General features: G+C 51.0%; 1 protein-coding gene across 3 annotated transcripts; it reads left to right on the top strand.

The window, feature by feature from the left end:
• The first annotated feature begins 309 nt into the window (after positions 1 to 309).
• Positions 310 to 16982, top strand: MRPS18A (mitochondrial ribosomal protein S18A). 3 transcript variants are annotated; one of them, XM_061398286.1, is made up of 7 exons: positions 691 to 781; positions 6920 to 7046; positions 8492 to 8523; positions 10926 to 11033; positions 13394 to 13517; positions 13734 to 13803; positions 16567 to 16982. In XM_061398286.1, the coding sequence occupies exons 2-7, from the start codon at positions 6971 to 6973 to the stop codon at positions 16709 to 16711; spliced, it is 555 nt and encodes a 184-aa protein (XP_061254270.1). In that variant the 5' UTR covers positions 691 to 781; positions 6920 to 6970; the 3' UTR covers positions 16712 to 16982. The 3 variants fall into 3 exon arrangements, with proteins under 3 accessions (XP_061254269.1, XP_061254271.1, XP_061254270.1); XM_061398285.1 differs by lacking the exon at positions 6920 to 7046 and having other exon boundaries at positions 310 to 781; XM_061398287.1 differs by lacking the exons at positions 6920 to 7046; positions 13734 to 13803 and having other exon boundaries at positions 629 to 781; positions 16567 to 16660.
• The last annotated feature ends 191 nt before the right edge of the window (positions 16983 to 17173 follow it).

Here is a 17173-nt window from a genome sequence, read left to right as displayed (position 1 = left end):
CTTTGGCATTGCCTTTCCTTGGGATTGGAATGAAAACTTACCTTTTCCAGTCCTGTGGCCACTGCTGAGTTTTCCAAATTTGCTGGCATATTGAGTGCAGCACTTTCACAGCATCATCTTTCAGGATTTGGGGCAAAAGGTCAGCGTCAAGTTACCAGAATGAAAGACCCCTTGGTGAGGGGAGCGCAGCTTGGGGACCCTGGGGCGGGGGTAGGGTGCGGTTGGGGCGCGAGTATTCTATCCTAGATCTGTGGGATACCTGATGTTCCAGAATCATTGTCCTAACCATTTCAACTTCTATGGTACAGACTTAGGCGCAGCCTCAAGAAGCTGAAAATCCACATCTCACTTGTAAAGAAAAAGTTTTAAAGAAATAAAGATAGTGCATGTAATTTTACAGAAGTCCGCCAGGGAACGAAAGCGACCCTGGAGACTTCGAGGACTGGCAGACAGGAGCTAAAAACCTCCCCAGCCTCTCAAAATGAAGCACAGGCTTCACACATTAACTCTGCTTTGCTCAGAGCTGGAGAGGTGAGGAAATCGAAGTAACTGACAAGAGTGACGGAGCTAGACGCTCACAAGACTGACTCTTCCTGCCCACTACTGCGGCTGCGCGCGCGCCCCATTCCGGAAGCGGAAGTGCACAAGAGGTCAGCGATAGTTTTCAAGATGGCGGCCCTCAATGTGCTGGTGTCCGGCTGTGGACGGTTTCTCAGAGGGCTGTTGACAGGCCCGATCGTGACCAGCTGGGCTAGGCCACCAGCCCGCGGGTTCAGGGAAGGTGAGTGCTGGGTCCTGGTGACCTCCTAGGGTTGAAGAGAAGAAACGAAGGCTGCTTCTTTCTGCCCCCATGCGTCCCTCCCTCCCTTTCCTTAGCGCGATTCTGAAACGTCGGAGATGTTTGCGCTCCGGGAATGCTAGCAGTTTTCTTCGGAACCCTGATGCTATTTCCTTGATCTCTCACCCATCGTGAGTGTCCTCATGGGTGGTGGCGGGGAGTGGGGCGAGGGGGGTGAAGATCGGAGAGAAAGCCTTGCTTATTTAGAAGCAGAATAGAAACTTGTTCTAGGGTTCAGAAAAGTTTTTTGTTAAGGGCCTGGCAATGCAAGAGACATAAGAGACAAGGGTTCGATCCCTGCATCGGGAAGATCCCCTGGAAGCAGGTATGACAATTCAGTACTCTTGCCTGGAGAATCCTATGGACAGAGGAGCCTGGCAGGCTACAGTCCATAGGGTCACAAAGAGTCGGACACGACTGAAGCGACTTAGCGCCTACGCACACAGGCACTGGATGTTAATTCTCTATTCCATATTCTTCGAACCGCCGCCTCCTTCACTAAAGAATTATTGCGCTATCAAGGAAGGTCAGCTGGATACCCTCCTCTGGGCCTCCTTTTCCAGTTTCTCATCTGAAATGCTGTAATCTGATGGCAGCTTTCACTGCCCTAACCCTTAGTCTAAGAGGTGGAAGGCAATGTGGAAAAGCCATTGAACAGCTGAAACAGGCATATCCTGGATGGTGGTTTTGCTTTTCATTTAGTCTGGAAAGGCAGCCTGACATTGAACTGAGAGCTTACTGAAGGCGAAGTGCTATACTTCAAACTGTCAAGGGGTTCCTGAGAAGTTAGGTTCTAATGAGATGATTCAATACTCTCCAATGAATACAATTTAGGTATTAGGTATTTGGGGCTTCCTCGATGGCTCAGCGGGTAAAGAATCCTGAAATGCAGGAGACACGGGTTTGATCCCCGGGTCTGGGAAGATTCCCTGGAGAAGGAAATAGCAACCCGCTCCAGTATTCTTGCTTGAAAAATCCTATGCACAGAGGAGCCTGGTGGGTACAGTCCACGGGATCCTAAAAGAGATGGACATGACTTAGCGACTAAGCATATGTTCAGAGAGATTTGGTTACTGGAAACAGCAAACTGAATTGGAAGTTTTCCTGAAGGGGGTGTGTCTTTAATAGGCTCATAAAAGGATGGAATCTGGCGGAAAATGGAAAGTTCTTTTCAGTACATAACCTTCCTTTGTGCACTGCTGGAAGCAGGAAAGGATAAGTGATGTGCAAAGAAGTGGTTTTGTGTGTGTGTGTGTGTGTGTGTGTGTGTGTGTTTAAGATCTGGAGTAGCATATCCTTTAACTAAAGCTGAGATATATCCAGGGAAAAATGGTGATTATTTTACCAGGGGAAGAATAAAAGTCCAAAAAAAAAAAAAAAAGCCTAAGAAGGGGAGCATTGGATTTGTCTCAGAAAAAGTCTTTTGTAAGTTTTCAGTAGAATGGCAGATAAGGAACCCAGTTTGGGAAAATTAAAGAGATAATTAATGAAGAAATAGAAATAGGTGTTTGAAGAATTTAGCTATGAAGGGAAGATGGAACATTTGCTAGAAAGAAAAACAAAATCCAGGTACTGCCTCCTTATCGTTAGATGAACTAATGCATTGATAAAGAAAGACGCCAAAGAGATCACGCTGATGGTAAAAAGGACTTGGAAAGTTGTTTCATGTGTTCCTATGCTGTAAAATAGGCATATGCACATAGCTTTTTTTTTTTTTTTTTTTTTGGCCACTCCACTTGGCTTGTGGGATCTTAGTTCCCCAACCAGGGATCAAACTTGGATTCTTTGCAGTGAAAGCACAGAGCCCTAAACACTGGGCCACCAGGGAATTCCATGCCTGTAACATTTTTGATGACATCTACCAAGTGTCAAACATTAACAACTACAATGCACATATCCATTTCTAAATTAAAAGTTGAAAACAGTTCTTTGCCATGTTCCCAGAGGATAAGCAAAAGGAATAGTTTTGTCTTTTTAACAAAGGAATATTTGAGATTTGAATTTTTCAGTTGGAGAGATGGCTATATGATGAGATGAATATTTCAAGTCTTCCTCACCATGAATACCTGGTAGCTTCTCTGTGTTACTGTCAGACCTAAAAGCCAAATAATTGAATTGATGTGATCTTACTTGAAGGCATTAGCTTAGCTTATACTTTTCTTGAGAACCACCTATCTCCAAAGCCTTTAAATTAAAAACAACACCAACAACTTTCTCTTGATATTCTATCCATTATGTGTAAAGCTAAAAGAATTACACATATAGCTAATTTTGACTGGTCCTGGCTGGTATATTTGAGGAATAATATTGTATACATTTGGAAAAGACCCTGATGCTGGGAGGGATTGGGGGCAGGAGGAGAAGGGGACGACAGAGGATGAGATGGCTGGATGGCATCACCAACTCGATGGACATGAGTTTGGGTAAACTCCGGGAGTTGGTGATGGGCAGGGAGGCCTGGAGTGCTGCAATTCATGGGGTCGCAAAGAGTTGGACACTACTGAGCGACTGAACTGAACTGATTGTATACATAGAATTTAAAGTCACAGAGAGGGAGCTGGCGTCTTGCTGAAGACATTCAAGCATTTCTACTTTTCTGATACGATAGTACTCTAATTTTAGTCAGAGTTCTTGGGCACTCAGCACTACTGCTCCTGCCTGTAGAAGCTCTCTGCATGAAGCAGTGATTCTCAGTCAAGGGCAGTTTGTTCTCTTAGGAACACTTGGCAATGTCCAGAGACATTTTTGGTCGTCACAGCTGGTGCTCCTGATGTGTGGTGGTAGAAGCCAGGGATGCTGCTAAGCATCTTCCTGTGCACAGGACAGCCCCCCACAACAAAGAACCGCCTGGCCTGAAATACCAGTCCTGCTGCTGTTGAGATAGCCTGGTCTGATCTTTGACCAGAAGGACATACAGAACCAAAAAAGATGATTATGGAAGAAGCAAGACTTAAGGGAAGGCAAAAAATGGAAATAGTGGTTTACTAAGTGCTTGCTGCAAGCACTCTGCTAGGTTTTCCACATACACTTTTCAGTCTTCTCAACAACCTTTAAAGCTGGATATTTCTGGCATTTTTACAAATGAAGAAATCTGGTCCAGAGGTGTTCAGTAGCTGTGCCCAGCATCACACAGCTAGTAAGTGCTGGAGTCAGAGTAGGGCCAGCAATCTTCCCTCTCCACCAGTGACACCACCTTGGGACTCCACGGCAGGGCTTCCCGGCGGCTCCCTCCTTCCCTAAAAGCTGTTATCAGTTAACTTGCTGGAGTTGATTTCATGATTGACACCGTGAGACCTGGCAGAGATAAGACCTTGTTCCTGCCTTGTCACTCTTAGAGCCCTTGTGAAGGAAAGCGTTTAAAACAAGAGTAATAAACACATATGACTTTCTAAATGAACAATAATGATCTGGCAGATCCTCAGAGCAGAGTGTGTTGAAAGAAGTAAAAGCTGAAGGGAATGTTTTTCTTCTTTTCCAGTTAGCTAAGGGAGCTTTCTGGAGGACCTAGCATTTCAGAAAAGGATGTGCCTTGCAGGATGGACAACCCTGTAACTAAAAGCTTTGAGATAGAAGTGAGCAAGTTGGGGGCTTTAAAGAATTCAAAAGACGTGGTCCAGAGTAACCTGCTAGTGGAAAGAGATTTTTGTGTAGCAGTGAGACTCCTCGTTTGAAGGATAGTGCAGAGGGAAGTTCCCTCAGGTCCAAGGGAAAAGGAAAGGGTAGGTGGTGAGAGAATCAGAAAACTTTTGTGGCGGAGTTAAAGATGAGCAGAAGGGAGCAGTACTTGAGGGAGGAAGGGGTTTGAGAAAAGCAGTGAATGGCCACACTTGCCAAGCATGCTATGTAAGATTGTTGGTGCTGCCCTGTAGCCACCTTGCCATTCAGTTACTCCATCCCTTTGTGCTCTGCTTGGGACTCACTTTCCATGGAGCCTTTCCAAGAAGGACGTCGGTCCTCTGGGCACTTCCTGCAGCAGTTCCCTCCAGCCCTTGTCATTCATCTCCCCTCACTTCCTTCTTTACTAAACAGGTGGGCCTTTATCCCGCCACAGTTCTCTCTGTCTGTCTGTGTGGCCATCAAGGTCTTTTTGCCTCACTGCAATCTCACCGTGATGCTGTTTGCTCTAGACTTACAATTCAGTTATCTTGGACTCCATCCTAGGCGAGTATTTACTAAAGTACTCAAAGGACCTCTTTATGAGGCATGGACTTTATTAGAGTGAAGTTCCCATGCTTGGTTTAGTTCTCTTTTCTCCTCTAGGGCAAAGCCTGTGTCTCCTCTTAGGGGGGAGCTCTCCACAGTGGGTGGAGCCCAGTCGTACACTCCACGGTTGCTCAGCAAATGCCTTGCCTCCTGTGGCACAGATTATTTGATGTGTAAGATCTTGGCCCTTAATCTTGGTTTAGAAAACTGCTTCTTTAGTTTACTTAATCCAGCCAGATCTCAGAACACAAGGGCAATTCCATCTTTTTCTAAACAAGTTTTCAGTCAGTGACTAATGGTCTCCTGTTAGTCCAGCTTTTCTTAACCACCCCCACTTCTCTTGAATGGAGAGGAGGCCAGGGACAAAATGGATCTCAGGTTTTGTTTGGTTTTGACATGTTTTTGTATGCATGCTGAAAAGCAATACTGTTTTGATTCCTATCTCTGTTTTGAGAGGCCTGAAATCTACTAGGGCTTCAGGCTCCAGTGGGCCCTCAGCCCCTGCACTGAGATACTGCCCTGATCAGTCTCAGTTCCATATGAGTTCTCAAGTCATTCCTCCTTGTTTGACAAATCGTCTCTATGAGATAAGCATCTGCCTATTGTTTTACCCGCTAACTTATAGTGAGATGATTCACTGGCTCAGAGTTGCTGTGTGGGGAGCTTATGAATAGTGGAGCTTGCCATGGACTTTGATCTCTCTTCCAGGGGCCAGTGGGATGACTTCAGGGTTTGGTTCTTTGCCAGGAGTGATGTGTGTTTTGCTCGACTTGTTTACCTCATGGTTAGGACCCAAGTGCCTCCACGGAGAGGGGAAGCACATGTGGGTCCGCTTCACTTCAGGGCACTGATCTCACGCCGACTCAAGTGATTCTGGAGTAGGTCTCCTTTTGTTTCCTATTGGGATTCCTAAAAACCTGTGCTGCCCCCCTCACCTGCCGTTGCTCAGACTGGGTCACCCTCCGTCCCTCTTCCAGCTTGGTTTTTGCAGATTTGCAAAGTTTCCTGGGTGCCCAGCTGGGCTAGGGCTCGGCCCTCCTGCCCCGATGCTCTTGTAAGCTGACGCAGCGCAGTGACCATCCCCCTGCAGACATGCTGGCCTCCAGACTGAGTACCAGGTTGAGTCTCACCCACATCCCGTTTAGGCTGGCTTCTTGAGAACAAGTAGATCCGTGCATGGGGTGACGCATTTTCTCTTAGGGAGAGCTTAGTTTGTCTTTGAGTTGATTAGTAACTGTAGTGTTCTCTGGAGAAAGCCTCGGGGCCTTTCTGGCCAGTTGTCACTCCCTTGTGTGTGTGGAGTCGCAGTTGAAGGGCTCTCAGGTTGGTTGTTTGGAGTAATGGGTCTTTATGAATGGCCATGCCCAGAAAACGAATGGGGGATAGTTCCAGGCAGTCTGGGTCCAATTTGGTGTCAGTCACAGAGCTCAGTGATCACAGATGCTGCCGTGGGCCTCCGGGTGGGTTCGAATTGCCTCACTTTTTTTCCCTTAGCCTCTCTGTTTTTACTGCATATTTTTTATTGCAAAAGAAGTACATGTTTATTTTAGAAACTTTAGAAAATCACCTCCTGCCACCACTGAGGGAAAACCAGTCTTACCATTTAGGTACATAGCTGCAGGGGTCTGCGAGCTTCCTGTAATCCATGTCTAATTGTGTATACACCGAGGGACGTGTTTCTAGGGCGAGGTCCGTAACTTTCATTAGATTCACAAAGTTAACCTTAGGTTCTTTCTAATCTGTACTGCTTCTTTCCTTGACCAGAGCTGAGTAGAACTAATTGTGGTAGCCAAGCTGCTGTTAAAATATGGTTTTAGCATTTGGGGAGACAATTTTCAGCCTAGCTATAGCTGTGTGCACTCACATTTTCTATTACAGTAATTAGCAGTCAGAAGGGCATCACGACCAGCATTTTGCTCCCTAGCATTTATGGAGCATCTGCAGTGTGCCAGTTCCTGTGCTGAAAGCCACGGCTTCTCTGTTTCTGAAGAAACTGGGCGACCATGTGAGAATCTCCAAGAACCTTCTGTTTGATTTTATTTGCCAAATGTGGGTTATGAGCTTGGTTCTCCCTTAGGATATTGTTGAAGTTGTCTTTCTGCATCCTGGTTAAATAAGAGGACATAAGTACAGCCTGACATGCATGCAATGAAATTGTTTTGCCCTTGAGTTCTTTTCTGACTGCCTCACTCCTAAATAGGCGAAGAGCTGAGGGAGTCCCTCTCAGGATGACTCTGCAGTCCTCTTTTTGAAATTCTGCCCTGACCCCAACCCCGTACCTGCAGGCCCATCGTTCCTGTCACTCTTCCCTCTCCAGTGTGGATAACAAAATGCATCCCTGCAGGGAGGAGAGATAGCTGCCTTTGTACGGGTTTTTAACACAAGGCTCTCAAGATGTTCTCAGAGTGAATTGATCTCATTATTACCCATTGTGGGGCCCCTGGGTGCTGCATCTTAGATTCAGACTGGTCAAGGTCAGGAACCACATTTGTCTGGTTTCTCTTCATGAGAGAACACATACAATGGGTACTTTTGAAGGTCTTTTTATGGCCTCTGTCCACCCCCAACCCCTCAGCTCTTAAGCCATGATTGCTAGCCACAGTAGGGCAAGATCTTGCCAAGTACCTTGGATGGAACCAAGATAAATCTTGGCTTAGAAAGGCAGAAACAGTGGGAAGACCCTTAATCTCAGAGAGGTGATATGATATGGGTATCTGGATTTGCCCCTCACCCAGCCTGCAGGAGAAGTGAGAGTGCAAGTCACTCAGTCGTGTCTGACTCTTTGTGACCCCGTGGACTATACAGTCCATAGAATTCTCCAGGTCAGAATGCTAGAGTGGGTAGGTAGCCTTTCCCTTCTCCAGGGGGATCTTCCCAACCCAGGGATCGAACCCAGGTCTCCCACATTGCAGGCGGATTCTTTACCAGCTGAGCCACCAGGGAAGCCCAAGAATACTGGAGTGGGTAGCCTATCCCTTCTCCAGCAGATCTTCCCAACCCAGGAATCAAATTGGGGTCTCCTGCTTTGCAGAAGCCCCTACGTTATGGGCTTCCCCAGTGGCTCAGCAGTAAAGAATCTGCGTGCAGTGCAGGAGCCACAGGAGACATGGGTTCAGTCCCTGCGTTGGGAAGGTCCCCTGGAGGAGAAATGGCAACCCACTCCAGTATTCTTGCTTGGAGAATCCCCATGGACAGAGGAGCCTGGTGGGCAACAGTCCATGGGGCTGCAAAGAGTAGGACATGACTGAAGCGACTTAGCACTGCTGTGCACAGCCTGCAGGGCACAGAGCCTGGCCCTGGGCAGCAAATCCTGCACGCTTCCGAGTCGGGGCCGTGGCAGGTGCAGACAGAGCGCTTCATCTTCTTTCGTGTGTAAGGTTTGAGCTATTATTTAAAACTCCCTGCTCCTTATTAAATGGCTGACCTAATTTTTCCCCTTTATCTCTGTAGTGGTGGAGATCCAAGAAGGGAAGACGACTATAGTAAGTATTGTCGAGCTGGCCACTTCTAATCTCTGTACCACTTGGAGCTGCCTGGCTGCTCCTCTGAGAGAGGGTAGGAGCCCCAACTGGACTGACCTCAGGATCTGCTCCCTCTGTGACCATAAATCCCGCATCCCCTATTTTTAACCCGTGTGCGGGAGTGTGGTTAATCAGGAACAGTCGCTGTGTTGGACTGAAGCGTCTGTTACTTGATTAGAGTGGCCTTTTGTATGACACGGGCTCAGAAGTATTTGCTGCTGTGTTTTTTGGTGGCGATAAGTCAGTTTTCCAAAGGGGAAACTAAGGCAATGGCAAGGCTAGAGAGAGTAAGTTGACCCGGGGCCAGGAGCCTGGATCTGTCTCTTTCCTTTCTGCCTAGAATGACTAAGCTACGCCTTCAGTGAGGCAGGGCGAAGGGGACACTTTCTGGGCCCTGGGCTCATAACTGGCGCCCCAGCTCATCTGGTGGTGAGAAAGCTAGACGGCTTTTCACTCCCTCTACTCCTCCCCCAACCCCCACCCACACTGGGCCCATCTCACCTCCCTTCCTCAGGGAGTCATGGGGCCTAGATTATCCTATAATCCCTAAAAGACAACGTTGTTTTCACATGGCCTTCTGTGCCTCCCAAGAAATCCTCAACCACTCCACAGAGTTCCCAGAAGCCTCTGTGGCTTCCATGTCAACCAGGGATTTAACCCTCTGGCAGCTAGCCACGCATGGCCCTCCCCAAGGCCTTCTTATCCCCAGGACAAGCCCTTAGGGTTCCCTCTTTGGGTCTTCCCCAGAAGGCTCCCCCTCAATCTTTGTACTTGAGGTTAAGACCTCAAGGCAGTTCTTTCAAGGGACTCCCATCCCTTTAAGAATAGTTCGCTTATCCCAGACTGAAACAAGTGTTCACCCTGTAAACTCCATGCTGGTGGAGAGAAACTCATTGGATTTCTGTGTGTGCAGAGTGTTTTTCCTGCGGGGCATGAATTTGCTATTTGTGGAACGAACTCAGAGGCATGTCGTCCCATGAGAGCCCTTGGGGAGGGAGCCTAGCCATGCCTGAAGAGGCAGTGCCATGGCTGACTTTGGGTATTACTCATTGTCCAGAGTCTCACTTCTTCATCAGTAAAATAAGATCATGAATCTGCCCTCACTAGGCTGTGGAGTTAGATGATCCATGTGGACCATTACCAGCACAGAGCCAGGCCTGTAGTGGGGAGTGTGTAAATGTTAGCTCTCCCTGCCCAGGCCCACTTTGACCCCCTCCCAAGACCTTCCATACATCTGCCCATTTTCCCGAGCTCTTGGCTCCATTTCTGGCATCGCTGGGGTGGCATTGCCGGAAAGGCAGTAGTAACAGCACCCTGCGCAGCCAGCTCCTTTGCCTTTTGCCACTTCTCCCCTGGGAGAGTTGCTTCCCTCCCAAAGCCTCTCAGACCTGGCCCAGCCTCACTCTCATAATCCATGGCCTCAATCAGCAAGGCTGTCTAACCTCCCCCTCCTGCAATTGGAGCTGACGCCCAGGTCACTGGTTTATTGCGCTTAGTCTCTCCAAGGCTGTGTCACAGGACACAGCAGCCATGGCGGAGGTCACTTCACACGTGGCCCAAGTGGGGTGTGAAAGGTGGCATCCAGAGTGCTGAGAGGAGGCAGCCAGGGGACTGTGTCCCCTGCTCTGTGTTTTTAGAGGGAGGAGGGGCACGCACACAGTTGTCTGCTCGTGTAGGCCTAGACCAGGTTTTTTAGCCCAGCACTGCTGGTGTTTTAGACGGGCTGGTTCTCTGCTGTGGGGGCCTGTCCTGTCTGTCATAGGATGCTTATTAGCAGCTTCCCTGCTAGGGGCTAGGGACCCATCCCCACCCCACCCCACCCCACCCCCGTGGCGACCATCAGAATTGTTTCCTTGTCTGGTGTCCCCTGGGAAGCCAAATCGTGCCTGGTTGAGAACCACTGGTGTAGACTTACCTCTGTTAGAGCTGGAAACTGCAGTTTCTGCTAAGAACAATATGCGGGATAAGGGGTGAGACTTCCTCTGGACTCCACATCCCTGTGCAGTTTGAAACTTTTTACCATGTGCATGGATTACTTTTTCCCAAAGCAGGGAGAAGGAAGCATAAAGTTCTGGAGCTTTTGTCTTTTTGAGGATGGAAAGCTAGCATTCAGCAGATACAACACACCTCTTCTCTTGCCACCAGCATTAAGTTCAGTTTCTGTTACCCTCACAGGTCACCAAGCCCAGCTCTGTGGCCACCTGAGACCCAGTGTCCAGCAGCTGTGTTCAGGCAGAGAGGCCCATTAGCTGCTCCCCTGAGGCCCCTAGAGAGGAAGCTTCACCAGCTTTTGGGGGTTCCTCAAGGATCAGGGTCTCCACACAACTCTCCCCCCTCATCAGCTCTCTTTCTCTGCCTCCTAGATTGAAGGCCGAATCACAGGGACTCCCAAGGAAAGTCCAAATCCCCCCAACCCCTCCGGCCAATGCCCCATCTGCCGCTGGAACCTGAAGCATAAGTATAGCTATGAGGTGAGTCTGCGCATCTCAGAGCTTCTGTTCCCCGTGGGCTTAACAGGCATCTCATGGAGCCACCAAGACAGAAGCATTGTGTCCAGCGGCTCTCAACGCTGGCCATACATGAGTCCCAGGGGAGCTTTAAAAATGCTCAGACCCCACGCCTAGATGATTCTGCTGGCCTGGGATGGAGCCCAGCCATCATTATTTTTTAAAGCTCCCCAGGTGATTCTAATGTGCTGCCAGGGTGGAGAGTCCCTGACTCAGTTCCTGGTCTGGTTGCAGGCAGCTCAGACCACCAGGGCCCTAGAGCCCAGTATCGTAGGGCTGTGTTCCCAAGGGATAGAATCAGAGTCTGGGTTTGGTTTTCCTCCTTGTGTAATGAGGGCGTGTCTTGAGAGTCCTCGCTGTGATCTGGGGACACTTCACTCTCTTCCCACACTGGAGCTACAGGAACCCCTGTTTGCTGTAGCTCTTCTAGAGCTGTCGTTTCACGGAGAGATGATGAGGGCAAACAACAGTAGGGGCATAATTCACTTTGTTTCCACAATATCCCGGTGAAGTAGGTACTGTTTTCATCCTTGTTTTACAGAGGAGGCAATTTGAGGCATGGCAAAGTTAATGCACCCGCCTCAGATCACACAGCTAGAAAGTAGCAGAGCTGGGATGCACTCTGGGGTATGAAACCCAGGCAGAGCCGCCAGTCCCAGCTGCTATTCTGCATCATGTCTGGAGATGGGGCAGGCCTGGGGGATGGACACAGCCCTGGAGAAATACATATTTGTCCTTCAGAGTTCTGCTGGTGACATTAAGCACCCTATTTTTAGGTTTCAGGTGATGCAGGCTTTGGGCCAGTTTGACCTGCACGTTGTCCCTGTACCCCTCTGTGGAATGGGATGACTAAGGGCAGAGATCCCGGTCAGGTGGTGAGAGCAGGAAAGGCCACATGCCCATGGGATCTGAACAGAACAACTCAACTAATCTCCTGGGCTGGGAGCCTTGGCCTCACGCCACCCCAGGGTCGGGGGTGGAGGTGTTCTTTCACCCTGTCCCCGCCCTTTTGCTGATGGCCACTTGGAGTAACAGGGAACTTGCAGGCCACAGGCAGTGCTCTCAGCTTCTTTGACATGGAAGTTTGTAGGGTCCTGGCCATACCTAGAATCCCAGCTGTGGATGGGGAGGGGAACCCACACCTGCCTGACCACTGCGGGGTACTCTTCCTACCAGCCGTTTCCAGGAAATGGACTTGGCTCTGTTTATGAAGCAGAAGAAATCCAATCCCCTCCAAGGTAAAGGCTGGAGAAGTTGTTTTCCTTTTCACCCCTTTCTGCTCAGGACAGCACCACTCTAAGCTGCAGAGAGCTGTCAGCCTCCTTGGCAGCCTGCAGTGGGGGCAGTGCTGGGGCTGTGAGCCCCGTGTATTATCCCCAGATAATCCAGTCCAAGTTCTTTTCATCAGATTCTGAGGATTACAGGGGTGGGAATTGGGGGCCTGGGTCCCCCAGGAGCTGACCAGTGATTAAAGCAAATCTACAGTTATACAGCGAGGCGCCTGCCAGGGCAGCGAATCCGTGTGAGGACCAGGACTGTGGAGACAGGCATATCAGGCCCCTGGGGGTGGTGTGGGAGACTTTTTCTTTAACCCCTGCCATCCTGTGAGAGTTGGGAGTGGACTTGGTCTCTCTGGATGCTGGCTTTGTTTATCATTATTTCCTTGACTCATCCAAAGCAGTCTGATGGTTCAAAGGAAGCCCAGGAATCCATTCACATCTGGGGACAGGGGGCGTAGAAGATGTGGGATTTAACTTTACAACTTGACCTCATCCTCCTCAGCTTATTGCTGCCTGGCGCTTCGTTCAGAGGGCATGGCAGAAGGTGGAGGGGCTCTCTGCATGTCTTCTGGGCTGTGGTGTGTAGCCTGTCATATGTAGACTTTGGGGGCGGAAATGGTACAGGTCTTCCCTCCTGTGTGTAAATACATAACATACCCCCTACGTCACCCAAAGAGGATAACACACTTTCATCACCAGGAGAGATACTGTGGGTGCATGATAGCTTGTTAACCTTCTTGAAAAGTTCCCCTTCTCTCACCAGGTCTGTCGGAAGACTGTCTCATAGAGGAGCTGAGAACTCTTGGGGTTGGTAACGGGGCCAGGAAATCTTGCTAAGTTGGGATTGAACTTGTTGCAGTGGAGGCAGCGGGCCTGAGTGCAGAGCTCTGTGTGGAGGGAATGGTCTCAGGTCGCTTCTCAGGGTGGTGTCAGCCCCTTACAATGCCAGCCACAACAGCCTACCCTGCAGGCCACTTGGCCCTGGCTCCCTGGCAGCCGGCACCCATCCACACGATCCTCCTCTCCTGTTTCCGTTTCCACTAGGATGTTCTATTGCTCAGTCAGTTCATCCGGCCACATGGGGGCATGCTGCCCCGGAGCATCACTGGGCTGTGCCAGGAAGAGCACCGCAAGATAGAGGAGTGTGTGAAGATGGCCCACCGAGCAGGTAAAGGGCCCTCGGGCAGAGGGGGCAGGGGGCTGTGGGCACCATTACACCTTCCACACCTCCAAGCCCCTCCTAAAAGGGCAGTGTGTGTCCAGAGACTGCATTATACTCACCCCCCAGTGCCAGCCTCCTACCCCCTTGGGCTTTCTGTTCAGTCCCCAGAGCTGCAGAGGGAGTGCAGAGACCATCCTCTTAAATGCTTTTCCCTCCATTCAGGTCTGCTCCCAAATCACAGGCCCAAGCTTCCTGAAGGATTTGTTCCAAAGACCAAACCCCGACTCAACAGGTACACAGACCTGGGCTAGGGAGGCCAGCTCCTGGAGCTCATCCTGCAGCTCAGGAAAGCTGGAGCGCTCCGTCCCTTCCAGCCTGAACGCCACCCCACCACCCCATCAGTCCCACCGCTGTGCACGTCTCTGTTACTCTCCCTCTGCCAGCCTCAGTGTCTTTCCTTGTCCCTCCCCAGCAGGGCACTTAGCCCATGGGTAACAAGGGTAAGAAGATCTGCTGGTTGGGCATTAGAATGTGCTAATCCTCTGTTTATGACATCATACTGGGTTGCTATGGGAATGTCAGAGCAGTTCTACAAACTTTCAGTAATAGCACTGGGGTTATTAAAGGGCAAAATGAGACTTTAGAAATAGAAATGGGAGGGCTCTCTGGGGTAGGGCCACCGTATAGAGCTATCAGATCATATACTGTAAAACTTGAAGGCAGCATCCATGTAGACTAGATTGTGAATGTTCTCCCTAGAGTTGTACAGTTAACAACCTGCTCAGCTGCGTATGGCATCCCATGAGATCCTGAGGTTTTATGGAACAGGAGAGAAAGGCCTTTAGATCCTAGAATCAATCAATCTGCCTTTCAGCCTGAGCAGGGTGGCCCCCTCTGGTGTAGGAACAGGTTCCTGTCTAACACTCAAACAGCCGTCTCTGACATTACCACACTACATACTCATAGATCTACAGTACTCTCTTATTGAGAGTAGATCCAGGTCTGTAAAATTGATGTTGGTGTTCCTTGTTCTCTCCCATCAATGGCCCCTCCTTCAGCCTGTCCTAATGTCACTAGAACTGCACTCTTTGGGTAGAGCAAAGCAAGATCCCCCACCCCCAGTAAACCTCCTAGGCTGATCCCCAACAGAACCCAGGAATGGAGGATGGAAGGCCAGGCAGATACCAGCTCTAGATTGCTGGGCCGGGGGTGCAGGGCCAGAGCTGGGTCTTCACTGACTCCTTGCCAGCACCCTGGCCCCTTGCCCATCTCCACCTGCACCTCCTGTGCTGCCAGCTGGGCCATCTGCCAGCAGTCCTGGGGGAACAGGACATATTAACTTCCTCTTGTCTTTCTATGCTGTGGACCGTTTGGGAGTTGAGCACACCCCCACTCCAGCGTGTTAAGAAACAGCAGCAGGCCTGAGGATGCAATCCATCCTGCCCTCAGCCTCTGAAGCAAAGCCAGGCTCCCTCCTGTATATGCGGTGTCCATCAGTGTGATGCAGGATTGATGGCGTGTGGGGGCTCGTGGGGTTGCAAAAGGCCCTCCTGGGGAGGAGAGGGAGTCCTGGCTACAACTAGGGACTTGACGATCGTCAAGCCGTGCCATCTCCTTCCCTGCCCCTTCCAGAGAGGTAGGAGGAAGGAGCTCGATTAGCAGGGAGCCTTGGTTCTCAGAGCTGGAGTGGTCCCAGAGAGCTGACCGGAGGCCCCAGCCCCTCCACAGCAGCTGCCTGCTCCTTGTGGCACAGGCATCAGGCCCAGGGCCAGCCGAAGCCCAGCTTCCCAGGGTCTCTCCAGGGTGGGAGGGCCAGGGTGGGCGGAGGAGTGCAATAGGGCAGCAACTCTGGAGAGCCTGGTGTGCCTCAGGATCTTCAATCCCAAGGAGCCTGCTTCCACATCCCACCTCTTCACTCACCCCCTCTGAAGCCAGGGAGACACCAGCATAGGGCCCTGCTAGGTCCCAGCACCACCAGCCACAGCAGAGGTGGCTCTGGGGCCAGTTCACTGCACAGAGACCTCCCTGCTGGGGGCTGACAGCCACCCAGTGGTCGTCGGAAGCCCTTGCCTGCCCACCTCGCACGTGGCGTGCAGCCCTACAGCTTTCCTTTCCTCAGAACTCAGGAGATAGAGGTCCAGGGGAGCTCAGTTGAAATGTATACATTAGCAGTCACTTTTTCACTCTTTTTTTTTTTTTTTAACTTTTTCACTCTTATCTAAAAATTTTCAGCCATCGTTATTCATTTTTTTAATTAAAACTTCTCAGAGGAGGGTCTCTAGAGGCACTGGGTTGAGCCCTAACCTAGTGTGGAAGCAGGGGAGGATCCTGGTCCTTGCGGAGACTGAGCTTTCAGGACGAAGGGTGGGCCTCTGGATAGGATCCAAATTTCATTCTGAACAGAGTAAACCCCAGTCTTAGCCGGCATGAGCCACTCTTCCTGGAACTGTCAGGGCCCTGCCATCCCCAAAGGAGGCCAAAGGACTATGGGCGGCAGCCATCTTTCCCCATCCCCGCTTGTATTACATGAACCTTCCTGGGCTACGTCTGCACCCATGGGCCCTCACCCTTGGCTCCCATCATGGCCTGCTTGAGGGTCAGGGGTCAGGGGTCCTCCGCCAGTTGTGGCTGCCCAGGCTTGTTCCCTGAGGGTTGGGGTGGCGGAGTGAGCCAAGTGGGGGAGAGGGAGGGATTCCTCCAAGTCCTTACATCAGCCTCTCCTTTCCCGACTGGGCCAGAGAGGGCCGATCTGCTCTCTGAGGAGCCTCTTTCTCTGCCTCCTCCCCCAGCAGATATACACGCACACACACTGGCAACTCATAAAGACAAGCGAGCACGTGGCCACACACACAGGCGGCCGCCAGAGCCCAGCCCATCTGTGTACAGCACACTGGGCAGTTGCTCCCAGGAAGAGCCCCTTCTCCTCAAGAAAGGAAAGCTGGTGAAAGTGTTTGGTTGACCAAGTGCAGCTTCAGCCCAAGGGGCCCGTGCCCGTGGTCTCTGCCGCATCCTGGGCTGCCAGCCCTCATGGCTGCCTCCCATCCTCCCCCCACAGGTACCTGACCCGCTGGTCTCCCCGCTCCGTCAAGCCCATCTACAACAAAGGCCACCGCTGGAACAAGGTTCGCATGGCTGTGGGGTCCCCCCTCCTGAAGGACAACGTCTCCTACACGGGCAGGCCTTTGGTGCTGTATCACTGACTGAGAGCAGGGCCTCCTGAGAGCCTGAGCTCGTCCTGCACTCCCACCCCATCCCACCAGGGCGGCCCGGCTCCTCCAGTGCAGATGGCACAGGGGGTGGCAGGTCTCCTCCAGTGCCCGGGACCTGCACCACCACGGTGCTGGGAGCTGGGGGCAGATGGGGCAGGCGACCCTGTGCAGCTGCAGTGGTCTCACGACTGGCCTGGGCTCAGGGCTGGGGCACTGGCCCTTTGTCCAGAGGAATATTATAAACCAGGCTTGTGCTCCCCCGCTGGGTGTGTGCTCACTGCTTGGGGAGCGCGGGGGGCTCAGCCCGTTTCTGGCCAGTCACTGCGCATTGAGTCACTGGGCTCTGGTGGTGGGCCACGTGGGCGCACCGAGCGGAGCTCACGGCCACACAGGTTCCCTTCCTCCTTGTTGACAGCCGTTGGCTTTTCGTTAGGCTGCCCGGCCTACGTGCAG

The sequence above is a fragment of the Bos javanicus genome, chromosome 23, assembly GCF_032452875.1.
Source record: "Bos javanicus breed banteng chromosome 23, ARS-OSU_banteng_1.0, whole genome shotgun sequence".
Taxonomy (NCBI): Eukaryota; Metazoa; Chordata; class Mammalia; order Artiodactyla; family Bovidae; genus Bos; species Bos javanicus.
Note: the sequence above shows the minus strand (reverse complement) of the source record. Positions and strands in the feature narration are given on the sequence as shown.

Bases quoted from the DNA above. Each gene is read 5' to 3' on its own strand.
- MRPS18A (XM_061398285.1), top strand. From the start codon at position 670: ATGGCGGCCCTCAATGTGCTGGTGTCCGGCTGTGGACGGTTTCTCAGA. The intron at 13,518-13,733 runs GTAAAGGGCCCT...CCCTCCATTCAG, and splicing joins GAAGATGGCCCACCGAGCAG to GTCTGCTCCCAAATCACAGG. The intron at 13,804-16,566 runs GTACACAGACCT...CTCCCCCCACAG, and splicing joins ACCAAACCCCGACTCAACAG to GTACCTGACCCGCTGGTCTC.